At 34.6% G+C, this 27,324-nt stretch overlaps 3 protein-coding genes across 4 annotated transcripts; 2 read left to right on the top strand and 1 right to left on the bottom strand.

Annotated features, from left to right (window-relative positions):
• On the bottom strand, window positions 1-13,249 carry LOC111366890 (probable glucan 1,3-alpha-glucosidase). Its single transcript, XM_022987574.1, has 12 exons — window positions 12,405-13,249; window positions 10,440-10,498; window positions 9,880-9,942; window positions 9,254-9,449; window positions 8,615-8,699; window positions 7,730-7,860; window positions 6,998-7,079; window positions 4,874-5,417; window positions 4,670-4,813; window positions 2,232-2,442; window positions 1,906-2,112; window positions 1-780 (listed from the first exon to the last, which is right to left on the bottom strand). Exons 1-12 carry the CDS (start codon window positions 13,098-13,100, stop codon window positions 415-417), a joined length of 2,784 nt encoding a protein of 927 aa, XP_022843342.1. The 5' UTR covers window positions 13,101-13,249; the 3' UTR covers window positions 1-414.
• Window positions 6,792-27,033, top strand: LOC111367851. Of its 2 annotated transcripts, XR_002697895.1 has the most exons (11): window positions 6,792-7,291; window positions 7,392-7,489; window positions 7,572-7,617; window positions 9,081-9,163; window positions 9,292-9,356; window positions 10,074-10,135; window positions 10,447-10,506; window positions 10,693-10,725; window positions 11,570-11,635; window positions 11,717-11,819; window positions 26,896-27,033. XR_002697895.1 is itself a non-coding variant. In XM_022988921.1 (10 exons), exons 1-10 carry the CDS (start codon window positions 6,887-6,889, stop codon window positions 11,759-11,761), a joined length of 963 nt encoding a protein of 320 aa, XP_022844689.1. In that variant the 5' UTR covers window positions 6,792-6,886; the 3' UTR covers window positions 11,762-11,957. The 2 variants fall into 2 exon arrangements, 1 of the variants encoding a protein (XP_022844689.1); XM_022988921.1 differs by lacking the exon at window positions 26,896-27,033 and having other exon boundaries at window positions 11,717-11,957.
• On the top strand, window positions 14,404-19,578 carry LOC111367852. Its single transcript, XM_022988922.1, has 10 exons — window positions 14,404-14,904; window positions 15,005-15,102; window positions 15,185-15,230; window positions 16,680-16,762; window positions 16,891-16,955; window positions 17,676-17,737; window positions 18,049-18,108; window positions 18,295-18,327; window positions 19,172-19,237; window positions 19,319-19,578. Exons 1-10 carry the CDS (start codon window positions 14,500-14,502, stop codon window positions 19,361-19,363), a joined length of 963 nt encoding a protein of 320 aa, XP_022844690.1. The 5' UTR covers window positions 14,404-14,499; the 3' UTR covers window positions 19,364-19,578.
• Window positions 27,034-27,324: the final 291 nt, after the last annotated feature.

Here is a 27,324-nt window from a genome sequence, read left to right as displayed (position 1 = left end):
TAATTAAAAATAAGTATATGAAATAAAGAGTTCTGTAATAAAAGAACAGGGCCTAGTGAGCCTGCAACGAACTGCAACCCAACACCAAATTCACAAGGCTGCAAATAGGAAATAATGGAAGAGGCCAACTACAAATAAAGGGGAAAATTCAGATCAAGGGCCGAGTTCGCGCCACCTCGGCCCTGTCCCCGTCCCCTGTCCCTTTAGTGATTCCCATAATGGAATACAAGTTCTAGCATACAGAAACTATACTGCCAACTAAATATTTTCAAATGGCATCTGTATTCCTCCAGAATGTAAAGTTCTCTAAATCACTTCAACTGCTGCCGAAATTGTCATTCACCAAATCCGCAGCATGACAATAACAAGGTCCTCCCACCTAATGTAAACGGCTATTTTGGACTGAGAAGTATCTTACAAAATTTTAATTGTCCAATCATCTGCAATCCGCACATTAGGTTTGCGGATGGTGAGAACGGATGAGCTCCATCCTCCTCGAAGCAGGAGGGGCCCTGGTTCGATATCCACTTTTTCATTAACCGGTTCAATTAAGGCCTTTTTTGGTCCAGGAGAAAATCCTAAAAGTATTATTCTCTCTACAATGCACTCGGAGGCAAATTTCTCAGTGCGAAAACCTGTAGAAGCCAGGTTTGAAGATGTAAGCTTTCCATCAGAGTATGCGAAATGGCGATGAATGTAAGCTCCTTGCAGAAATTCAAAGCTCTTTCCATCGTCAACATAAAGCCACCCTGCTGCCTGGGAACTATTGAGAGCAATAACCTGTAAAGAACAGAAACTTGAATCATTGAATTGCATTTCAACGTTAATACTACTCGTGGTGCATAAATAAATTGTAGAGGATGCTGAATGAAGTGAATTTAGTCCTCTTTTGCAATCATTCGAAGTTATAAAAATAAACACGATATCAACAATCCCTTGACCCAAAGAACGAAAGTATTAAGAAATTCATTCAACAAATTCCTCATCATTTGCTGATATCACTGCGTAATCTATAGTTCCAAAGAAAATTATTTATCAGTGCCTTTTCTTCTTCAAAGAGCTTCAAAATAATAACAGTAAAGCTCAAGAGTACATGACACAGGCAGCAAAGTCTCAGGGATAAAGATGTCATTACATTGGGGTACAGCATTTTCACGCCACAAAAGGATTTATCTAAACAAGACATAAGTGGCAATAAAAAACCATTCTTTTGCAGATGTCACGTTAGTAGCAAGGAAAACCATTCTATAACTTTGAAAGTAAGAATATTGGAACTCCTTTTCGTGACACATTTAGCTCTTATCTAGGAGATGATTGCAAGTTTTGGGAGTGATGGGAAAGGAAAATAGCAGCAGAAATATATAAATTGGCTCCACAGTTTTCTTTTAACGATAGCCCCAGACAAATATGAGATAACACTATTGAATTGAGTTGAGTTCTATAATATCTATATAAGGTGTCAAAATAATCAAACACAAATGCTTAATTGGGATGTAACAAACACAAGTGCTCGTATAAACTGGAAGAAGATCATCTGCAAGTGAATTTTCAAATTCTGTGGTCAGAAGAGTAATCATGTGCTTACTACCTAAGTCAAATACAAGTATAGTGGCTAAATTTGTGTAAAAATATAACGCAGGGCAAAATAAGAATAAACCATAAGCTTAATGGTCAGTGATATGAACATTTGTCAAAGATTATGAGAATTTCCACATTGTAGTTTAATGGGAGAAAAATGTATTGAATAGTCTATAGATTGATTCATAGATGAATCTCTCTCCATATATATAGGCACCTTAGCATGTGCACTTGTGTGTGTGCGCATGAGAGTGTGATAGAGAGAAGGGAGGAAGTGGTGTAACCATAAGAATCACTAGGGGTCTACTTTAAGATTTAAAGGCATACCAGAGTGTAAGGATCATTCTCCATTTGTGTGGAGCTCCGCCGAAACCTGTCTTTCCTTGGTACAATTGTACCAGCCCGTTGGAAAGCAGGAACACTATCTTCAGAAGCTTCCAACTTGTGAATCACTCCTCCCCCGTATGCAGTTCCAGTTCTAATGTCGTACCATGATTGATCTCCAGGAAGATATACGGACACATGTTTAGCTTTCTATGAGAAGTTTCCAATTGAATCATTTCATGGTAAAGGAAAGAAGATTAGGGACTATAGAAGGACGTGAAACAATGATACCAAGGGAAAAATAATTACAAGTCTGGTAAGAATGGTACCTCAGTATATATTCCTTGCACCAAGAGACTGTTACCAACCATGAATGCTTCATCATTGCTGAAAGTCTGTTCATCATCTGGAAACTCCATCCATAGTGGACGCACAACAGGAACACCAGTCATGTTTGCCTCTCTAAATAATGTGTAGAAATAAGGAAGAAACATATAGCGTGTATGTATGGATTCCCTCATCAGTTGTGTATTCCGTTCTCTGAAACCAACATAAACCATACAGCAACATATATCAAACACAAGACAGAATGGAATGTGTATAATTTGTAGCTCTGTCACTTGGAAGGGTAAGAAGATAACAAAGGAATAAAGTATATCATCCCAACATCATATTTTTATCATATGAACTGTCACAGAGAATTCAACATTTCATGAATTTTATCAAAAGTTCTCATTATAATTGCAAATAAGATCATTTGATGTAAAACAATTGAAGAAAATATTGACCATGTACACAGACATTTAATATGAACATAATTCCTATGCATGGAAACGAATTTAACTAAATAATGCATTGCTGGTCAGCAAAGAAACAAATTAATCAATAGCCACACAGAGGATGAAAAACAGAAGTATTAATAGAAAATATATACAAGTGATTTGACTGCAGGCATGCCAATATGCACTCATGCAATTCCTTCTGTATTATAGACTGATCAAAAAAATTCTCCTTTCTTCGAATTCTTTCAACCAGTGATCTGAGGTCCTCATTAAAGGTAAATGCTTTCACATTATGCTAGGTGGCTAAGAAGATGGATACTAATGCACTGTATGAACTTTATAAGACCCTATCCCGGATGTCAATGACATGTTCTTGCAAACTGGCAGGAAAATAATGCACGTTGATATCTTTCCATGCATTGCAAATTTGGTACTTCAGGAAATCAATGACCATCATTTACATTTAACTGACTTTTTTATTCACTAAATTCTGGTGTGTGGAGAAATAAGGACTACTAGACTAATTGCACACTTTTATTAGGCTGCCAGGATGAGGTTCAGACAACTTTGCATTTCGCTAAAATAAAGTAATGCTATCTTTATCAACTAAGATTTTAAGGGGATTGTAGACATGGACAATTGATTTCTGTCAGAGTAAGCACTGCTACTCAGGCCCAACTGATTCTACCATAACTTGCCATAGGCAGGCAACAACTCTACCCCAGAAACAGCTTACAACTCCCTTCACACCCCTCCATTTCCCTCATGCAAGACCACAGATTATATTTTCATCAGCAATTATAAGATAAATCTTTGGAGAACGACTTTTGACTTTTGAGTGCATCAATCACATATCGCTATTACCCCCAAAAAATCCACACACATGAATATACATAAAAGAAATCACTAATCTTGAAAGCAAATTTTGCTTTACTATCAAACTAAATGACTTATTCATTTCCAATTTTGACAAGTGTTATTTATTTTAAACTAAGTAAATTTTTTAAGTTTAGCCAAATTTCATAGTAGTTTGGATTTGTGGTGGCTGTTAAGGTTATGATTAAGCTGAAGAAAGGGAAGGATGTAATTGATATTTTTTTGGAGAAGCAGGGAAGTTGTTTCTTAGCAAGCTTTTGAAACCCTGTAATACGGTAAAAAGAAGGAAGAAAGGTTAGAATTTTAAAAGAGTTCATGCGTGGTATTACACATTTTGATGTTTCACTATGAAAACTACCCATTTTCAACATCATGATCTAGCAGAAAGATTAGCTGATATAACCTAAAGAACTTAAAAAAATCGTTATTTCTCCTAATTTCAAATCAGTAAAAGTTTATATGCACTCTTAAATTATCGACATTTTCAATTCAAGCATATTACATCAACCTCATGCACGATTTTGGCTTTAATCCTAACAACTCGAATGCTGAGAGTTGATCTATCACCGATGCAATAATAACTTACATGTACATCTGGGTTGCATGATCCACATAGCCTAAACATGGTTATTTCACAAACCATATAACATAAGGGCTCTAAGATATGAAACAGACAAATATGCAGTAAAAAATCCATTAATATAGATCAACTAAAGAACCATGGAAAAATGCAAATTTTTTACAAGAATGGTGTGGGCATAAAAATACTAGATCTGATGTTTCACGGACAATATTAGAATAATGACTTGGCTATATTACGAACACTACAACAAGATGGGTCTAAGATATGAAACATACAATTATGTACCTAGTGAAACATCAAAACGTGTAATACCACGCAGAATGATTGGGAAATGCAGATTCTTTTATGGGAACATGATGGAGATAAATATTACTAGATCTGATGTAAGACTAAGACAACTTTCACGATAAATAAAATCTGATAGCAGATATTATGAAAATGCATTCAAATGCACAGCAAGTGTAAGCTAATAATATATTATGCCTCAAATAGAACCTATTTCTAAAGGCAGAGCACAATCTCATACCCGAATAACCAAGGTTCCCGTCTTCTAGTGTCCTGATGAGCATGTGCCCTAAAGAAGGGATAATAGGCACCCACTTGATACCAGCGCACCAACAACTCTGTATCAGAATTACCGAAAAATCCACCAACATCCGCACCTGTGGATCAATGTCATCAGAATTTAAAAGGTTGTATATGTAGAGGAAAATGCAAGCAGAGGAAAAACCTCTCCTCCCAATTCTCATGTTCTCCTTTTTTCTCCCTCAGCTGTTCAAAATCAAACAAACCATTTGAGTTCAAAGACAATACTCTTTTCCCATTTTTCCCAGTTTCTCTCGCAAAAACCTCAAAAGGGTCATGCCGAATTACACCCTCATATCCATCAGAAAGATAAACAACGGACAAGATGCCCAACCCATCTTCACTTTTCTCAGTTTTTAACTTCTGTAACCACAGCTTTTTGTTCAAAAACTCTGGCACAATCACATCAGGCACCTGAAATCTCTTCTTGCGCGGGCTCAAACTCTGGTCCTCATCAATCTTGAGCCTCAAAACACCATCTTGATAAGCAGAAATTGTCAGAACCAAAGGCTTAACAATGGGATTTTCTTGATTATGTATATTTTCTTGGACCTTATCATTGGGGACGAGCTTCGCTATAAGATCGCCATCGAAAATCGAGACATCGGTGGCGATTAGAGAGCACGCACCGGGTTTACGGGATCGGGCACGTTTGCAGAATGGGGTCTGATTGCAGTTTCTGAACTCATCTTTTTTCCAAGAAAAAACAGAATTAATGAAAAGGAGGAATAAGAGAAAGTTGTACAGGTTTAATTTCATGATTTTACTGTACTTTGGTGAAATAACAAATCACCGCTCAGCTTAAGTGGAAACCAGTCAAAGAACTGGTAGAGGCCATGAAGATGACACAGTATGACCAGTAAGGAATGAAAGAAATTGGAAGAGACGGAAAAATAGTAATTTGGGCCCTCATTTTATGGATAATATTGAATATAGACCTTAATTCCAATTTCTTAAATATAGCCTTCGGATATTTTTAGGCCTTTTGCACTTTTCTCAAATTTAAGACTTCGCCCTCCTGATTCGCCCATTTTGCATTTGAACACTTTATTTATCGTATTACAATTTTGACCACTCGACTTTAATTCGAATCCATTGAAATCCCACATCTTCAATTTTATCACAATATAATCACTCATTTTGCTTCATATTTTACCCCTCGTCTATCATGACAATTGACAAATTGATGCGCAATGCCTACATGATCATCAAATATAATTATAACTAATTGGTAATCTTTCACCGTCCACCTAACATGCAAGATAATAAATAGTATCAAACCGTAAAAATAAAACAAATCGAATTCAATTTCATTCTACATTTTAATTTCTTCCTCGATTAAGTGAAAGGGTAACTAGGAAATCGAATTTGTATGTTCCTCAAGATGTGACATTTGTAGGCCATACTTAAAAAGAATCATGTTACAAGTACAACAATAGTTGATAACTTCTATTGACGATTAAATCTTTTTTTTTTTTTATAATCGTGAGTGTCCGAATCAACTACGCGTACTTCAACTAATCCTACGAAATCTTGAAATTTACAGTCGAGTGCTCATCTCATTGACCTTAAGGGGATTCGAACTAGTGATCATTAGGAAACAAGCCCAAAACTTGACCACAAAACTACCCCTCAAAATTATTGACGATTAAATCATGAGTTGAAAAAATTTATACCATCAATTTTAAAATTTATTTTTTAAATCAATGAAACAGATCTTGACAATACATAAATTGTCAACAATCATTGTACAAGTAAATTTCTTGATTCTTCCAAGTATGAGTTCCAAGCCTAAAAGATTTTGCACATTTTGCCCTTGCTTGAACCATTTTTCAAAATTTTAATTATCTCTGAACTCATTTTCAATCACATATTTTTCAATGATATAACTTCGCACATAAATTCACAATTTATTTTTTTTTCAAATTTTTAGCCATAATTTCTCTAAACAATTCAATATTACAAAATTTATTTTTCCTCCGAAAAGAATACTCAAACAAGGATTTCTCACAATTCTAATAATTCAAAAAATGAAAAACGAAATATACGGTAAAATAATAGAAGAAAATATGAAAATCTTGATAATGTACACCTAAGGAGCTCTGATACTAAGACGTATCCGATTTTCACCTCCATTTCAACAATCAGCAAACAGCAAATGGGTTTCTCGATGCCCACATATTCATCTTGTTCAACAATCCCTTCCAATATTGTTAAAATTTCTCCAAAAATCCCACCGTCTTTCGTTCATTATCCCCAATTTAAATACAGCGGTATAAACACAAGCGCTGGACGTGGGTTGTTGCGTTGCTACGCATCAGCAAAGCAGCAGCGCGGTACTGGACCGCCAGCTACGAAGAAGAAGAAGAAACCCAGTGGAAAAGGGAAGAATATAGTAGAAGATGATTTTGAAATTGACCGAAGTAGTGGAGTGGAGGTGCGGCAGTCAGAGTCTCAGCAGCCACCTTATCAGCAGCTTCCTCTGCCTAAACCTCCGGCTGGGTTTGTGTTGGACGACCAAGGGAGAGTCCTCATGGCGTCTAACAAACGTATTGCCACAATTGTACGGTTTTAATGATTTTCTTTCCTTTTTCCTCTCTTGTTTGTATGTTATAGATGCAGTTCAGTTCATATATTATTCATCCTAAACAAGTCACTGACAGGTTGATACTACAAATAACTTCCCATTGGAGTGCGTCATTAGGAGGGTGTTTAGAAATTCACGAGGAGATGAATGTATGCTACTCTGCCCCGTTGATACGTAAGCGAGGTTTCAGGGCTGTGGTTACAAATATCTGTTAGTCTTTGGTAAATGTTTGTCTAACAAATACAATTGATTGCAGGCCTGTTCAGATTTTGAAGAGTGTCAATGTAGAAGGATGGTCTGCTGTAAGTCTGATAATTTACCTCGCTTTGATTCATTATCTAATAGCCGTGGCGCTAATCACAATTTACGTTTTCTCCAAAAGGCAAAGAGTGTTTGTGACTGTATTCTTCAGACGTGTACTCGTCTTAACAAACGTTCATTACTGTAGAATTTGTAATTTTTTAGATCATAGCTATGATATGCTTGAGAGAAGCTCGGTCCCTTTCCTATTTGCATTTTCATTTGAATATATGCTTTGAGTGTACCTGGCCAGTAGAATCCAGAAACATCACTCAAGAGGCCCCCTTGCACGTGATGTTTGGGGGTTACTAGCTGAAATCTTTATTTTGGTATTTCAACAAGCCACGTTACAGGTTCATGTAGTTTATTTATATTAGTCTTATGCAATGTTTTAGTGCTTTTGGACATACTTCTTTGTCATTGAGAGTGATGTTGTTCATTTCTAATTTGGGGCAGAACATGAATAACAAAGATGGAGTATCTTTTTTAGTTTCATGTCATAGGTCAATCTTTTGAAGATGACCCTTGATAGATTACGGTCTAGATAAGTGAAGTTTAGTTGAGTTGAGGTGATGAACAAATTATTGTATAGTGGACACTTGGCAAAGATCAGTATTGTAATGCATATTCTTCTCTAATTGAAGCTCTCAAACATTCTGGCATACTCAAGTCTATGAGCTGGAATATGTTATGATATTATGAGTGTTGGTGAGGTGTGTATGTCTTTAAGATAGGTGGTAGCTTTGAGACTGCTCACTCTTTTTTGTGAATGCAAGATTATTAGCTCAGCTGACTGTGTGTGCTTTTCTGAATTCTTCTTTAATGTTGTTTTTGCGTTTTTGGTCTCTCTCTCTCTTTTTTTTTTTTTTCCCCCAAAACAGCGTCAAAGTGTAAGTGGAATTTTTACTCCTCCACCTAAACCCAATGGGGTTTTGGATTCCCCGGCCCTGTTTTATAAATGAATTCACAAATACACATGGAGGGGGACATGGACCTTACCTTTACCTCCAGATATTACATCAAGAAGAGAGAAAGAAGCAATTATAAAAGCACTAAAATTGGAAGTATTGCTTCCATTACAAGACTTAATGAAAACCACCAATAAAAGTTTGAAAATATAAATCATAACTAATATAAGGTGGTGAATTTTTAAGTCTGTCCATGCAAATAAGAGGGATGGAGAAATTGATTGGCTCAAGTGAGGCACTGCGTATTGTTGGAGTTATTTTCTTTGTGAATCACTTCTGGAAAGAAGTCCATGATTTGTGATTATTTATGCGAATCAGAGAAACATACAAAAGAGATCAATTTTCATCTTTTTTGTGGGCTTCTTGTGCTTTCATTCTCAAAGATCAATTTCCTGACTTATAGAGTCTTAAAATCTCTCCCTCTCCTTAGTTTCATCCGCACTAACCATTTTTTAAGTAATTTGACTTATTTATTTTGATGCTCATCTGCTTTGTAGGTCAGTGATGAAGAAGTTGAGGCTATTCTCCCAACTGCAGCCTATGCCCTGGCCAAAATACATATGCATCTGGTGTACAGTGGGTATGATAACTCTCACTTATTTTTGGGGGGTTGTCAGTCGTCACTGTTAACTTTACTTTCTGTGACTCATAACATATAGCATTCTAATACATCTGATGTCGAGTAACTTCTTTTTTCTTTGTCATCAGATTTTGTTATACAGCACGAGGTGGTTTTTGCTATACTGAGGATGACATATTTGACTTCCACACTGGTAACATTTTGTTTCAACTCTTTAAAGCTTGTACCCTGATGAGAGTCATTTATCCACTTTTTGTATTCCCCTACGAATTTAGTGTTGCTGCCACTGTCTGGTCCACAGGAAGCTAAAAATCAGTTAAGTAGCTGAGCACTGGTTTGATTTCAAAACCTTGATCAGAATAATATATAATGGCTATTCAAATTAGAAGGTTTTAAGCCACGTCTTGTGTGAATAAATTGATTTGACACTTCCCGCATAATATGCTCGTTCAGCTTGAATAGATCAAATTTGGTAACTGCACAAATTGGCGATGGAACTGTTTGCATGCCAGAGTAGCGAGTTGCTTTACAAGTATCCGTAATTTGTCAATTTCTCAATGAAACTGTTTGCATGCCAGATTGACAACATGATTGTTCCACAGATATCATCTATTAGCATTTTGATGGCATTGGCATATCAGCCAATTGCCAGCCTCTAAACAAACACGATGACATGGTTATCATCACATGCTGCCGTGATGTGTCGAATAACTTACAATTTGCACAGGGTTACATGGAATTTCCCAAAATCAAGCCTTAAACTTCCACTAGCGTCTTCCCTGGTTAAATATCATAAAGAATTAGCTATGCCATTACTGCCATGGGCCAATTGGTATTGTTTCTGTGAATACTCTTTCCAAGTTCCGGCTAAATTTTTTTACGTTTTGACGAGCACTTCATTGTCCTGCAGATAATGGTGAAAACATTGATGGCTTGCCAACTGAAGGCATTGAAATTGCATGTTTCCATCTGGTATGGCATCTCCAAAAAAATTGAAATGGTGTTGTTTATCGTTTTTTGTTGACCGATCATGTTAAATGGGAAAGTGAGTCAGAATAGCCTCATATGAGGTTAATGTTATAGGTGAAAAATAATGAGGAAACTAATTTGAATTTAAAAGAATGACTACTGAGCAAGCAGTGAGTAGTTTACTGTGGTTTGTTGAGAGGTCGAAGGAACTGAGTGAACCATTCTAAGGTGCTCCGACTTATAGACAAGAGAGTATATGTGTATTTTCCTTTCTGCAAATGGTTTCTTCTTATCTTGATATTTTTACCATGCAGGATGGTTCCCACTACATAATTTATACACCTTCTGACCCTCTTCTATTTGTTGCTGTGAAGGTAAAGGATTAATGATCATTCGTAAAATTTCCTCATTTAGTTCAAAGATCTCTCTCTAGTATTATGTAATATCCCCTGATAATAATATATATATATATTTTTTTCATAACACCTTGAACTAATTTCTTTTTTGTTTTGAAATCCACAAGGCTATTTTGTAATAAAGTCCATTTTATGCTTTTGCAGGATGAAAATGGTACACTTCAAATAGCCGATGATGTAAGCAATTGACTCTCAGCACATATTTTAATCTTTCCTTTTCTTCCCTTTGTTTCGATATTTAAATAATGCTACAAAGCACTTAATATGGTTCAATAGAGGACATAAATCTCCCCTTCCTGCACGAAGCTTAGTATCATGGATGCTACTATATAGCATTGTAATTCATTACGAGTATTTTCTCATTAACTTAAAAAAATTCATTATAGAGTTTTAACAACTTTGTAGTTTTGTACTGTCCATAATCTCGAGAACAAGGCCGTTGCTTTCAATTCAATGATATGTTAATTTTACCTTCTCAATCCTACTAATTGCCCAAAAAAATAAATAGATGACAGAGATTTGAGATTGATTTACTTGAAATATCAATGATAAAACTATAAAATGAGTTACATGTATCCTTGTAAATCCATTATTCTTAATCTCGAGCTTGATCAACAACTCAACCTTGTGGCCGCAATCTCCAATTCTCTAACATACTTTCCGGTTCTTCAGTCACAAGAAAAGTTGTATTTGCATGTTACTGATTAAAGCCTCTTATTAGAAGCTTTGCAGCAATAAGTCAAGTAAAAACGAAACATGATCTATTATTTCCACTGCCACCGGTAGGAGCTATATTGACAATTTTGGTTCTGTAGCATTAGGGTACTGGTATATCTGCCTTTTGTCATTATAATCAAGTACTCAAGTGTATATTCCCGTGACTTCATGTGGGCAATTCTCAATTGCACACTGCAATCCTTTTGGTAGAGATCAATCTGTACTCTGTAGCTTGAGTTGCCGCTTTGTTTTTTCATTAGATATGTAAATTGGAAGTTTCAGTCTTTAAACTCTCCTGAAACAGGAACTTTTGGAGGATCCATCGGTAATCAGTGCCATTGACGAGGAGACTGAATTTAATGCCTTAGTGGTACGTATGAAACCAACTTCACTTGCTGAACAGAGATTAATAGTTTACATATTCTCCTCATATCAATTGCCATATTTCCAGGAAGAAGAGGCTGCTATGCTTGAATCATTACTTGGAAAAAGATGATCCAGTTACTGTATAATCAAATTTAGCGAGTTTACTACAGCTTAGTCCACAAGCCTAGGAAACCTATACGATGTATGCTTCCTTAATTATATATTCCTTATTATCAGACACGGATTTTGTTAATAACTTCGATAAGCCTCTCCCCCAGCATGCATATGCACTGTCTACTGGGCTAAGGCTGAGTGGTTTTGCTATATTTTCTTTTGGGAAAATTTCATAACTAAGAAATTAATTATGGCACATTTCAAAAACAAGAAAACAAGTTTCAAATTTCTAAAATCAGATTTTTATTAAAAATTATTTATAATTTAATCAGTTAATTAATTATTTTATTAATTAAATATATTTAGGTCTCGGATCTATACAATTTGGTCACAAATTAACAATATAAATAGTTATTTATTATTTTTTGGTCACAAATCAAAAATTTTATGTTACAAATTTTTTTACGTTCACAATTCAAAAATTTTGTAAGTCACAGTTTTTTCGTTGGTCACAAATTAAAAAATTAATTAGTTACGGATTAATTTTTAATCACGATTTATCATATTATTGGTCAAAAGTTATTTTTCGGTCACAAATCAAAGAATTTATAGGTCACAGAATATTTTTGGGTCACAAATCCAAAAATGTTATAGGTCACAGATTTATCAGCATCATAAAATGATACGTCAAAGCTAATACTCTGTGGTCCATAAGGACGTGTATCGGTGTGGCTCCTAAACCTCTCCTCCCAATTCTCATGTTCTCCTTTTTTCTCCCTCAGCTGTTCAAAATCAAACAAACCATTTGAGTTCAAAGACAATACTCTTTTCCCATTTTTCCCAGTTTCTCTCGCAAAAACCTCAAAAGGGTCATGCCGAATTACACCCTCATATCCATCAGAAAGATAAACAACGGACAAGATGCCCAACCCATCTTCACTTTTCTCAGTTTTTAACTTCTGTAACCACAGCTTTTTGTTCAAAAACTCTGGCACAATCACATCAGGCACCTGAAATCTCTTCTTGCGCGGGCTCAAACTCTGGTCCTCATCAATCTTGAGCCTCAAAACACCATCTTGATAAGCAGAAATTGTCAGAACCAAAGGCTTAACAATGGGATTTTCTTGATTATGTATATTTTCTTGGACCTTATCATTGGGGACGAGCTTCGCTATAAGATCGCCATCGAAAATCGAGACATCGGTGGCGATTAGAGAGCACGCACCGGGTTTACGGGATCGGGCACGTTTGCAGAATGGGGTCTGATTGCAGTTTCTGAACTCATCTTTTTTCCAAGAAAAAACAGAATTAATGAAAAGGAGGAATAAGAGAAAGTTGTACAGGTTTAATTTCATGATTTTACTGTACTTTGGTGAAATAACAAATCACCGCTCAGCTTAAGTGGAAACCAGTCAAAGAACTGGTAGAGGCCATGAAGATGACACAGTATGACCAGTAAGGAATGAAAGAAATTGGAAGAGACGGAAAAATAGTAATTTGGGCCCTCATTTTATGGATAATATTGAATATAGACCTTAATTCCAATTTCTTAAATATAGCCTTCGGATATTTTTAGGCCTTTTGCACTTTTCTCAAATTTAAGACTTCGCCCTCCTGATTCGCCCATTTTGCATTTGAACACTTTATTTATCGTATTACAATTTTGACCACTCGACTTTAATTCGAATCCATTGAAATCCCACATCTTCAATTTTATCACAATATAATCACTCATTTTGCTTCATATTTTACCCCTCGTCTATCATGACAATTGACAAATTGATGCGCAATGCCTACATGATCATCAAATATAATTATAACTAATTGGTAATCTTTCACCGTCCACCTAACATGCAAGATAATAAATAGTATCAAACCGTAAAAATAAAACAAATCGAATTCAATTTCATTCTACATTTTAATTTCTTCCTCGATTAAGTGAAAGGGTAACTAGGAAATCGAATTTGTATGTTCCTCAAGATGTGACATTTGTAGGCCATACTTAAAAAGAATCATGTTACAAGTACAACAATAGTTGATAACTTCTATTGACGATTAAATCTTTTTTTTTTTTTATAATCGTGAGTGTCCGAATCAACTACGCGTACTTCAACTAATCCTACGAAATCTTGAAATTTACAGTCGAGTACTCATCTCATTGACCTTAAGGGGATTCGAACTAGTGATCATTAGGAAACAAGCCCAAAACTTGACCACAAAACTACCCCTCAAAATTATTGACGATTAAATCATGAGTTGAAAAAATTTATACCATCAATTTTAAAATTTATTTTTTAAATCAATGAAACAGATCTTGACAATACATAAATTGTCAACAATCATTGTACAAGTAAATTTCTTGATTCTTCCAAGTATGAGTTCCAAGCCTAAAAGATTTTGCACATTTTGCCCTTGCTTGAACCATTTTTCAAAATTTTAATTATCTCTGAACTCATTTTCAATCACATATTTTTCAATGATATAACTTCGCACATAAATTCACAATTTATTTTTTTTTCAAATTTTTAGCCATAATTTCTCTAAACAATTCAATATTACAAAATTTATTTTTCCTCCGAAAAGAATACTCAAACAAGGATTTCTCACAATTCTAATAATTCAAAAAATGAAAAACGAAATATACGGTAAAATAATAGAAGAAAATATGAAAATCTTGATAATGTACACCTAAGGAGCTCTGATACTAAGACGTATCCGATTTTCACCTCCATTTCAACAATCAGCAAACAGCAAATGGGTTTCTCGATGCCCACATATTCATCTTGTTCAACAATCCCTTCCAATATTGTTAAAATTTCTCCAAAAATCCCACCGTCTTTCGTTCATTATCCCCAATTTAAATACAGCGGTATAAACACAAGCGCTGGACGTGGGTTGTTGCGTTGCTACGCATCAGCAAAGCAGCAGCGCGGTACTGGACCGCCAGCTACGAAGAAGAAGAAGAAACCCAGTGGAAAAGGGAAGAATATAGTAGAAGATGATTTTGAAATTGACCGAAGTAGTGGAGTGGAGGTGCGGCAGTCAGAGTCTCAGCAGCCACCTTATCAGCAGCTTCCTCTGCCTAAACCTCCGGCTGGGTTTGTGTTGGACGACCAAGGGAGAGTCCTCATGGCGTCTAACAAACGTATTGCCACAATTGTACGGTTTTAATGATTTTCTTTCCTTTTTCCTCTCTTGTTTGTATGTTATAGATGCAGTTCAGTTCATATATTATTCATCCTAAACAAGTCACTGACAGGTTGATACTACAAATAACTTCCCATTGGAGTGCGTCATTAGGAGGGTGTTTAGAAATTCACGAGGAGATGAATGTATGCTACTCTGCCCCGTTGATACGTAAGCGAGGTTTCAGGGCTGTGGTTACAAATATCTGTTAGTCTTTGGTAAATGTTTGTCTAACAAATACAATTGATTGCAGGCCTGTTCAGATTTTGAAGAGTGTCAATGTAGAAGGATGGTCTGCTGTAAGTCTGATAATTTACCTCGCTTTGATTCATTATCTAATAGCCGTGGCGCTAATCACAATTTACGTTTTCTCCAAAAGGCAAAGAGTGTTTGTGACTGTATTCTTCAGACGTGTACTCGTCTTAACAAACGTTCATTACTGTAGAATTTGTAATTTTTTAGATCATAGCTATGACATGCTTGAGCGAAGCTCGGTCCCTTGCATTTTCATTTGAATATATGCTTTGAGTGTACCTGGTCAGTAGTATCCAGAAACATGACCCAAGAGGCCCCCTTGCACGTGATGTTTGGGGGTTACTAGCTGAAATCTTTATTTTGGTATTTCAACAAGCCACGTTACAGGTTCATGTAGTTTATTTATATTAGTCTTATGCAATGTTTTAGTGCTTTTGGACATACTTCTTTGACATTGAGAGTGATGTTGTTCATTTCTAATTTGGGGCAGAACATGAATAACAAAGATGGAGTATCTTTTTTAGTTTCATGTCATAGGTCAATCTTTTGAAGATGACCCTTGATAGATTACGGTCTAGATAAGTGAAGTTTAGTTGAGTTGAGGTGATGAACAAATTATTGTATAGTGGACACTTGGCAAAGATCAGTATTGTAATGCATATTCTTCTCTAATTGAAGCTCTCAAACATTCTGGCATACTCAAGTCTATGAGCTGGAATATGTTATGATATTATGAGTGTTGGTGAGGTGTGTATGTCTTTAAGATAGGTGGTAGCTTTGAGACTGCTCACTCTTTTTTGTGAATGCAAGATTATTAGCTCAGCTGACTGTGTGTGCTTTTCTGAATTCTTCTTTAATGTTGTTTTTGCGTTTTTGGTCTCTCTCTCTCTTTTTTTTTTTTTTCCCCCAAAACAGCGTCAAAGTGTAAGCGGAATTTTTACTCCTCCACCAAAACCCAATGGGGTTTTGGATTCCCCAGCCCTGTTTTATAAATGAATTCACAAATACACATGGAGGGGGACATGGACCTTACCTCCAGATATTACATCAAGAAGAGAGAAAGAAGCAATTATAAAAGCACTAAAATTGGAAGTATTGCTTCCATTACAAGACTTAATGAAAAACACCAATAAAAGTTTGAAAATATAAATCATAACTAATATAAGGTGGTGAATTTTTAAGTCTGTCCATGCAAATAAGAGGGATGGAGAAATTGATTGGCTCAAGTGAGGCACTGCGTATTGTTGGAGTTATTTTCTTTGTGAATCACTTCTGGAAAGAAGTCCATGATTTGTGATTATTTATGCGAATCAGAGAAACATACAAAAGAGATCAATTTTCATCTTTTTTGTGGGCTTCTTGTGCTTTCATTCTCAAAGATCAATTTCCTGACTTATATAGTCTTAAAATCTCTCCCTCTCCTTAGTTTCATCTGCACTTACCATTTTTGAAGTAATTTGACTTATTTATTTTGATGCTCATCTGCTTTTTAGGTCAGTGATGAAGAAGTTGAGGCTATTCTCCCTACTGCTGCCTATGCCCTGGCCAAAATACATATGCATCTGGTGTACAGTGGGTATGATAACTATCACTTATTTTTGGGGGGTTGTCAGTCGTCACTGTTAACTTTACTTTCTGTGACTCATAACATATAGCATTCTAATACATCTGATGTCGAGTAACTTCTTTTTTCTTTGTCATCAGATTTTGTTATACAGCACGAGGTGGTTTTTGCTATACTGAGGATGACATATTTGACTTCCACACTGGTAACATTTTGTTTCAACTCTTTAAAGCTTGTACCCTGATGAGAGTCATTTATCCACTTTTTGTATTCCCCTATGAATTTAGTGTTGCTGCCACTGTCTGGTCCACAGGAAGCTAAAAATCAGTTAAGTAGCTGAGCATTGGTTTGATTTCAAAACCTTGATCAGAATAATATATAATGGCTATTCAAATTAGAAGGTTTTAAGCCACGTCTTGTGTGAATAAATTGATTTGACACTTCCCGCATAATATGCTTGTTCAGCTTGAATAGATCAAATTTGGTAACTGCACAAATTGGCGATGGAATTGTTTGCATGCCAGAGTAGCAAGTTGTTTTACAAGTATCCGTAATTTGTCAATTTCTCAATGAAACTGTTTGCATGCCAGATTGACAACATGATTGGGTTCCACAGATATCATCTATTAGCATTTTGATGGCATTGGCATATCAGCCAATTGCCAGCCTCTAAACAAACACGATGACATGGTTATCATCACATGCTGCCGTGATGTGTCGAATAACTTACAATTTGCACAGGGTTACATGGAATTTCCCAAAATCAAGCCTTAAACTTCCACTAGCGTCTTCCCTGATTAAATATCATAAAGAATTAGCTATGCCATTACTGCCATGGGCCAATTGGTATTGTTTCTGTGAATACTCTTTCCAAGTTCCGGCTAAATTTTTTTTACGTTTTGATGAGCACTTCATTGTCCTGCAGATAATGGTGAAAACATTGATGGCTTGCCAACTGAAGGCATTGAAATTGCATGTTTCCATCTGGTATGGCATCTCCAAAAAAATTGAAATGGTGTTGTTTATCATTTTTTGTTGACCAATCATGTTAAATGGGAAAGTGAGTCAGAATAGCCTCATATGAGGTTAATGTTATAGGTGAAAAATAATGAGGAAACTAATTTGAATTTAAAAGAATGACTACTGAGTAAGCAGTGAGTAGTTTACTGTGGTTTGTTGAGAGGTCGAAGGAACTGAGTGAACCATTCTAAGGTGCTCCGACTTATAGACAAGAGAGTATATGTATATTTTCCTTTCTGCAAACGGTTTCTTCTTATCTTGATATTTTTACCATGCAGGATGGTTCCCACTACATAATTTATACACCTTCTGACCCTCTTCTATTTGTTGCTGTGAAGGTAAAGGATTAATGATCATTCGTAAAATTTCCTCATTTAGTTCAAAGATCTCTCTCTAGTATTATGTAATATCCCCTGATAATAATATATATATATATTTTTTTCATAACACCTTGAACTAATTTCTTTTTTGTTTTGAAATCCACAAGGCTATTTTGTAATAAAGTCCATTTTATGCTTTTGCAGGATGAAAATGGTACACTTCAAATAGCCGATGATGTAAGCAATTGACTCTCAGCACATATTTTAATCTTTCCTTTTCTTCCCTTTGTTTCGATATTTAAATAATGCTACAAAGCACTTAATATGGTTCAATAGAGGACATAAATCTCCCCTTCCTGCACGAAGCTTAGTATCATGGATGCTACTATATAGCATTGTAATTCATTACGAGTATTTTCTCATTAACTTAAAAAAATTCATTATAGAGTTTTAACAACTTTGTAGTTTTGTACTGTCCATAATCTCGAGAACAAGGCCGTTGCTTTCAATTCGATGATATGTTAATTTTACCTTCTCTATCCTACTAATTGCCCAAAAAAATAAATAGATGACAGAGATTTGAGATTGATTTACTTGAAATATCAATGATAAAACTATAAAATGAGTTACATGTATCCTTGTAAATCCATTATTCTTAATCTCGAGCTTGATCAACAACTCAACCTTGTGGCCGCAATCTCCAATTCTCTAACATACTTTCCGGTTCTTCAGTCACAAGAAAAGTTGTATTTGCATGTTACTGATTAAAGCCTCTTATTAGAAGCTTTGCAGCAATAAGTCAAGTAAAAACGAAACATGATCTATTATTTCCACTGCCACCGGTAGGAGCTATATTGACAATTTTGGTTCTGTAGCATTAGGGTACTGGTATATCTGCCTTTTGTCATTATAATCAAGTACTCAAGTGTATATTCCCGTGACTTCATGTGGGCAATTCTCAATTGCACACTGCAATCCTTTTGGTAGAGATCAATCTGTACTCTGTAGCTTGAGTTGCCGCTTTGTTTTTTCATTAGATATGTAAATTGGAAGTTTCAGTCTTTAAACTCTCCTGAAACAGGAACTTTTGGAGGATCCATCGGTAATCAGTGCCATTGACGAGGAGACTGAATTTAATGCCTTAGTGGTACGTATGAAACCAACTTCACTTGCTGAACAGAGATTAATAGTTTACATATTCTCCTCATATCAATTGCCATATTTCCAGGAAGAAGAGGCTGCTATGCTTGAATCATTACTTGGAAAAAGATGATCCAGTTACTGTATAATCAAATTTAGCGAGTTTACTACAGCTTAGTCCACAAGCCTAGGAAACCTATACGATGTATGCTTCCTTAATTATATATTCCTTCTTATCAGACACGGATTTTGTTGATAACTTCGATAAGCCTCTCCCCCAGCATGCATATGCACTGTCTACTGGGCTAAGGCTGAGTGGTTTTGCTATATTTTCTTTTTAGTTTTTCATTTTTTATTTTATAATTTTCTTTCATTCTTTCATCAAAATTAAGCGAGTTTCTGGTTTAGCGTGAATAAGAGAGCAAAGTTTTTACAAGTAAACATATATAATTATCATACACATAACATGATATATAATGAAATTAAATTTATCCTTTAATAAATTTCTATTTTTCTGAAAAATATATTGGCAACCTCGGTAATCCATGGTCACTTCACCCAATTTCTGATTCAAAGACTTATTTATTATTTTTAATATGCAGTTTATGTAGGAAATAATTTTGCGTTGGAGAGATGCAAACAAATAGACAAATAGCAAAATAATTCTTCTTCCAAAAGCGAATAAGTAAAATGCCACTCTTGACAATTGTATATGTTGAAAATATTCTAAAGAAAATCAATCACATTAAACCACAAGGATACAAGCCATTATTATATGTGAAAAACTTCCTCGATGTGAGGATTAAAAATAACGAGACATGGTCCAATCAAAACTTTCATTGTTAATCAAATAATGGATACACCAAGTCTTCTCTAGTCACAGTTGGAGCGTACAACGTATATTTCTTCAAGATAACAACAATATCAACAAAACAATATGAATATAGGGAAAATATATCAAATATCCGGTCATTGCTCACACACATTAACCAATGTCCACGAACTCGAAATTCAATCTCCATCATTCAGAAGTTGTTTTCTTGTAGCATTGCCCCCCATAGTAAACTCGACTTCTTGTACCACTATCTCGATGTTTACTTCATACCATAAAGATTTTTCTTAAACTTGCACACATAATACTCTTTCCCTTTCACTTTGAAACCCTCAAGCTACTCCGTATAAATCTCTTTCTCCAAATCATCAAGGAAGGCAATTTTCACATTCATTAGCTCAACTTCTAAGTCAAGACTCTCTGCTAGGCCAAAAACAATACGAATAGATGACATCTTTATGATTGGAGAAAAGATCTCATCAAAATCAACACTTTTTCTCTTACCAAACTCTTTTACAACCAATCTAACTTTATACCGCGACTGTGAAGAAAACTCATTTTGCTTCACCTTGTAGGTCCATTTGTTCTTTAAAGCTTTTTTAATCTTAGGTAGCTTCACTAACTCTAAGATGTGGTTATCATACAATGACTACATTTCATCTTGCATGGACTCAACCCACTCTGTCTTATGTTCATCTTCCATGGCTTCTACATAACTCTCGAGCTCTCCTCCATCCGTCAATAACACATACTACTCTACTAAATACCATGTGAAAGGATGTAGATATCTAGAAGACCTCCCGAGTGGAATCTCTAGTGGGACTCCTAGTGTAATATCTAGCACTATCAACTGCTCATTAGTCTCATCATACGCCTGAGCCTGCAAAGGAGCATCAACATCACCTATACCCTAGTGGCAATCCTAAACATCATTCTCAACTTGAGTTGGCAAATTGTTCATAGAAACCAAATCCAAATCAATTAAATTATAGCCCTTCTAAGGTATAGATTTCTCTACTTTCTCAATATCCTAAATTGTCTTATTTTCAATAAATACGACGTCTTTGCTTCTCACAATTTTCTTCTCAACTGAATCATAGAGCATGTATCCAAACCCATCTTGACCATAACCAAGAAATACACATTGTCGTGTTTTCACATCAAACTTAGACATCTCATCTTTAGGAATATGCACAAATGCACCAAACACACAAGTTATCGTAGGAAACATCCTTACCATTTCAAACTCTTGTCTAATACATTATACTATAAGGGAACACAACGTGTACGATTCAACACATGCACGATAGTGCTTCTTGCCTCACCCCAAAAGAATTTTGGCAACTGTACTTGAGAAAATAAACATCTCACTCTCTCAACCAATGTTTTATTCATCACTTCTAATATATCATTCAACTATGGAGATTTCAGAGTTATCTTTTAATGTCAAATTTCCTGCTATCTGCAATACTCATAAAAAAGACTAGAATACTCTCCTCCATTTCCTCAAACTTCTTTTCAATCTGTCTCTCAACCAAGGCCTGGAATTGATTGAACATAGTCGACACTTGATCTTTTAACTTCAACATGTAAACCCACAACTTCTTTAAATGGTCATCTAAACGTTATAAAGTAACTGGAGCCACCAAATGTTCTCGTCTTCACCGACATATCTAAATGTACCAAATCCAGTAATTCTGACTTTTTTGAAAGAACAAAATTATTGAAGAAGACTCTGTTATGCTTCCCAGACAAACAGTGAGTACACTTTTTTAGGTGTGTACTTTTTGCCTACTGAGTACAATTTTCTTCTCCAATAAAGCTAATCCTTTCTCATTCATGTGAGCAAGTTTTTTATGCCATAACTCTACTGTACAATCATCCTCCATTGCATTAACGATGTAACTGGAGAGCTTTGCCTGCAAAACATACAACATAGAGGCCCTTTTAAGTTGAACCACAACCATAATACCATAAGTGAACTTTCACTAACCATTACTAAATGTACTACCATACCCATCATCATCAAATTTTCTTGCAGAAATCAAGTTTAAATGATTATCTGGAATATCTTTACATCTTTAAGAACCAACCTCGAACTATTACTCATCTCCAAATACACATTTACAATACCAAGCCATTACTGCCCATCTCCATAGTTTCAAAATCACCGATCTATAGGATGTAAAGACATCTTTCCGCGATGTAGCATAAATGGAAGCAACACTATCAATCACCCAACTGGTCTCATAACTTGCAAAATAGATCATCTCATCGTCATAAATAATGAGGAAGTTTGCAGGAGTGGTGGTAGCAACTTTATCATTACTATCTTTGTCATCCTCATTCTTCTCTTCATTCTCTTTTTCATTCTTGTTTTCTTTCTTCCATTGCCTGCAATGTTTCTTGATGTATCCATTTTTTCCATAATGATAACACTCAATATTCGTAAACTTGTTCAACTTGGCTCTACTTCTGTCTCTGTTCTTCTAACCTTTGCTCTTACTCTTCCCCCTCTTTTTTGTAAGCAAGACCTGTGACTGTGAAGATCTCTGTGATTTTCTTTTCATTCTTCATTTTACAATAAACTCTTGGCCAGATCTATTGTGAGGGCACCATTTGGAACAAAGTAAGATAATGAAGTTCTGAGCATCTCCCATGAGTTCGATAATGAACCAAACAACCATAACCCCTCAATTTCATCATCAAACTTAATACCCATCCAGCCAACTGATTAATAATTCATTGGAATATATTTAGATTACCAGTTAAAAGAGTTCTATCCTAGTATTTCAATGTCATTATCTGCTTAATCAGAAACATCTTATTATTAACAGTCTTTCTAGCATATAACTTTTCAAGCTTACTCCACGAAGGACGAGCATGTGTCTCCCCCACCAACATAGTTCAAAGCATCATCATCTACCCACAAACTTGTCTATACAACAAATTCCATTCTTCATTTGACTTGTTATACAATTTTCCAGCTATAAACATCAATACGTAATGATCTTTCACATAAAAAAAAATCTTTCATTTTTCCTTTCCATATGTGATAATTCAAACCATTCAAGTTAATCATTTTACTCAAATTCATTTTCATAATCTAGAACTCAAATCTCAAAATCTAGCTCTGATACCACTTGTCGAGAGATATGCAAACAAATAGACAAATAGTGAAATAATTCTTTTCCCAAAAGCAAATAAATAAAATGCCATTTGACAATTGTATATGCTGAAAATATTCTAAAGAAAATCAATCACACCAGACCATAAGAACATAATCAATTATTTTACATAAAAAAGCTTTCCCTATGTGGGGAATAAAAACCACGAGACTCAGTCTAGTCAAAACCTCCATTATTAATCAAATAATGGGCACACCAAGTCTTTTCTAGTCATAACTAGAAGCTACAACGTATATTTCTTCAAGATAACGACAATCTCAACAAAAAAAAATGAAAATAGAAAAAATATACAGAAAATCTAGTTACTGTTCACACACATTAACTAATGTTCTCGAGCTCAAAATCTAATCCCACCATTCTCTGTCTTGTGAATGTTTCTTCCAAATTTCAGCTTGATCAAACTCGGGACGACTCGAGATCGAAGCTTTGATGAAATTTGGAAGCAGGGAAAAAAACTATTTTTCTTCTCTTTTAAAAAACTGGTTGGACCCCTATTTTCTCCAATCTCCTTGTATTTATATTCATCATTAGGGTTAGCACCCTAATAGGCTTTGGACTATAATATAAGACCCTAAACATGGGTTTTCCTCTTCATAAGAGGAAATAACCCAACATATTGCCCCACGTTGATTAAGAATTGAATTGAATTGTATTGTCTTGTATAAAATGCAAATTTACTTATTTCCCAGGTAAAAGTTGATTTGTGTTGTCCTTCGTGGTACAACAATTGGTAATTATTCTTATTTCCTATTAGGAATATGAGTAGTTAGTCATTTGTAGCCATGCTCGAAAATAATGCCTTTGTTTGAGTTTCATTTTCGTTTGCTTCAATATTGCATTTCAAAAAATGAGTGGTAGATATTTGGTTAGTACTTATGAGCCTTGAGAAATACGTGACTAAAATTAATACTTGACATTAAAAAGTAACGTTTCAATAAAAAATAACAAAGGCAATATTTGGAAGTGCTTAAGGGTTTTGGTGTGAGAGAAATGTTGTGCAACTGTACAAATTTCGCATAGAAAAGCAACATGAAAGCGTAAGAAGTGTGCGAGGTGATGAATTGAAAGCTGGATGACAACACAGACATCGATAAGGGACAAAGGCTAAGAGCATCTCCAATATATGCACCATTTCACCAAAATGCACCAAATTTTGATGCAAATTTCCTCCAGTGTGGCACCAAACTTTGTGCAACATTATTCACTTTGCACCAAATGGTGCAAAGTATACAATGTCATTTTTAGCCTTACTTTTCATTTCCCAAATAAATTGATTAAGGATATTTGTGTCATTTGTGCTATATATTTTTAATACAATAACTTATTATTATTATTATTATTATTATTATTATTATTATTATTATTATTTGCATTTAAAATAAATTTTAAATGAAAAAAATAATAATTAATGAATTAAATAAAAAAGAAAAAAATTTAAAAATAATAAATACGATTATTTCTTAAAGTTAACACAAAATATAAACGACGACATATATAAAATAATCTAATTTTATTTAAAAAAAGATACGAATTTCGAGAATTGAATTACAATAATATTTCGACTTCGTAATACCATCATATCCTAATTCGAAATGCACTGCACTATTTTTTAATGGCATGATTTAATATTTTCATTGTTGTAGTGCTTTTATTAATTGTACTATTTTTTATATTTATTAATGAATTTAATCTTTTTCTTAATTTAACGTAATTATTTATTTAGTAATTTATGCATTTATAAAATAATTAAATGAATAAATTATTAAGAATAAAAAAGGAAATAAAATAGTTAAACACTGTTCATTTGGTGTAAGTTCTGGCATAATAATTGGAGATGAATTTTAGTTTGATGCAAAATTTAGTGAAGTGTTAGAGATGACCTAAGAGATACAACGCCAAAACAAAGGGTTGAAGGCTGGGACAAAAGTGAGACAACAAGGATTCCAAGGCATAGTATAGAAGCGAGATGTGCAACATTACTAGCAAGCAAGCAAGGAATAGAGGCATGTAGGTTATTGGAGAATGCACGAGGGGACCCACAGATTGATTGTGTGGGGGACACGACGTAAACTAGATGGAAGCACAATTGAAGGCTGGACACCAGAGACGCCATCAGATGCAACTGTTGGCCGAAAGTGTAAGCCATCAGCGTTTGCAAGATACCATGGTATAGTTCTTCTCTAAAGCTTAGGGAGAAGTTTAAAATAATCCATGGTAATGTAGGAAATGATGGAAGCTTGAAAAGACAACGTTCTCCATAATAATTAATGTAAAAATTCCGTAGAGAATTCCAGAGGGTGAATCGGTAAAGGATTAATGATCATTCGTAAAATTTCCTCATTTAGTTCAAAGATCTCTCTCTAGTATTATGTAATATCCCCTGATAATAATATATATATATATTTTTTTCATAACACCTTGAACTAATTTCTTTTTTGTTTTGAAATCCACAAGGCTATTTTGTAATAAAGTCCATTTTATGCTTTTGCAGGATGAAAATGGTACACTTCAAATAGCCGATGATGTAAGCAATTGAGTCTCAGCACATATTTTAATCTTTCCTTTTCTTCCCTTTGTTTCGATATTTAAATAATGCTACAAAGCACTTAATATGGTTCAATAGAGGACATAAATCTCCCCTTCCTGCACGAACCTTAGTATCATGGATGCTAATATAGAGCGTTGTAATTCATTACGAGTATTTTCTCATTAACTTTAAAAAATTCATTATAGAGTTTTAACAACTTTGTAGTTTTGTACTGTCCATAATCTCGAGAACAAGGCCGTTGCTTTCAATTCGATGATATGTTAATTTTACCTTCTCTATCCTACTAATTGCCCAAAAAAATAAAGCATTACAAATTGTACCCAATGAATGCATTCTCCATTGTGATGTTGTCTCATACAATTTCCAAGAAATTATTATTATTATTATTTTTTTGTGATTTTGGTAAGGATTTGGCTTAAAATTGAAATATCTTATACAGATATATGCATAGCATAAAAGCTTAAATATAAATATAGGATTATGATAAGGCGATAAAATGAGTTACATGTATCCTTGTAAATCCATTATTCTTAATCTCGAGCTTGATCAACAACTCAACCTTGTGGCCGCAATCTTCAATTCTCTAACATACTTTCCGGTTCTTCAGTCACAAGAAAAGTTGTGCTTGCATGTTACTGAGTAAAGCCTCTTATTAGAAGCTTTGCAGCAATAAGTCAAGTAAAAACGAAACATGATTTATTATTTCCACTGCCACCGGTAGGAGCTATATTGACAATTTTGGTTCTGTAGCATTGATTATGAATGTTTTTTTCTTAGTATATAGGTTCATGAGCATGTGACAAACCATATGATTCTAACAAATTTTGGCATAGAAGATAGTTTCTTTCTTTTACCTTCCATGATTTTCTTCAAGGTTGGAGTTTTCACGTAAATTCTTGTATCTCTAATGTCCAATGCTTAAAATATATTAAATTATACTTTTTTTCCTTTATCTTTACATTCTTGCAAACAAGAAAAATGAATTTCTTCATAACGAATTTCGGGAAAGCCATGAATGCCATTCGAAAAATAGGGTTTATTCATGATTTCACAATCTTTTTTTAGCGAGTTTACTACAGCTTAGTCCACAAGCCTAGGAAACCTATACGATGTATGCTTCCTTAATTATATATTCCTTATTATCAGACACGGATTTTGTTAATAACTTCGATAAGCCTCTCCCCCAGCATGCATATGCACTGTCTACTGGGCTAAGGCTGAGTGGTTTTGCTATATTTTCTTTTGGGAAAATTTCATAACTAAGAAATTAATTATGGCACATTTCAAAAACAAGAAAACAAGTTTCAAATTTCTAAAATCAGATTTTTATTAAAAATTATTTATAATTTAATCAGTTAATTAATTATTTTATTAATTAAATATATTTAGGTCTCGGATCTATACAATTTGGTCACAAATTAACAATATAAATAGTTATTTATTATTTTTTGGTCACAAATCAAAAATTTTATGTTACAAATTTTTTTACGTTCACAATTCAAAAATTTTGTAAGTCACAGTTTTTT

This window comes from Olea europaea, chromosome 18 (assembly GCF_002742605.1).
Source record: "Olea europaea var. sylvestris chromosome 18, O_europaea_v1, whole genome shotgun sequence".
NCBI lineage: Eukaryota > Viridiplantae > Streptophyta > Magnoliopsida > Lamiales > Oleaceae > Olea > Olea europaea.
Note: the sequence above shows the minus strand (reverse complement) of the source record. Positions and strands in the feature narration are given on the sequence as shown.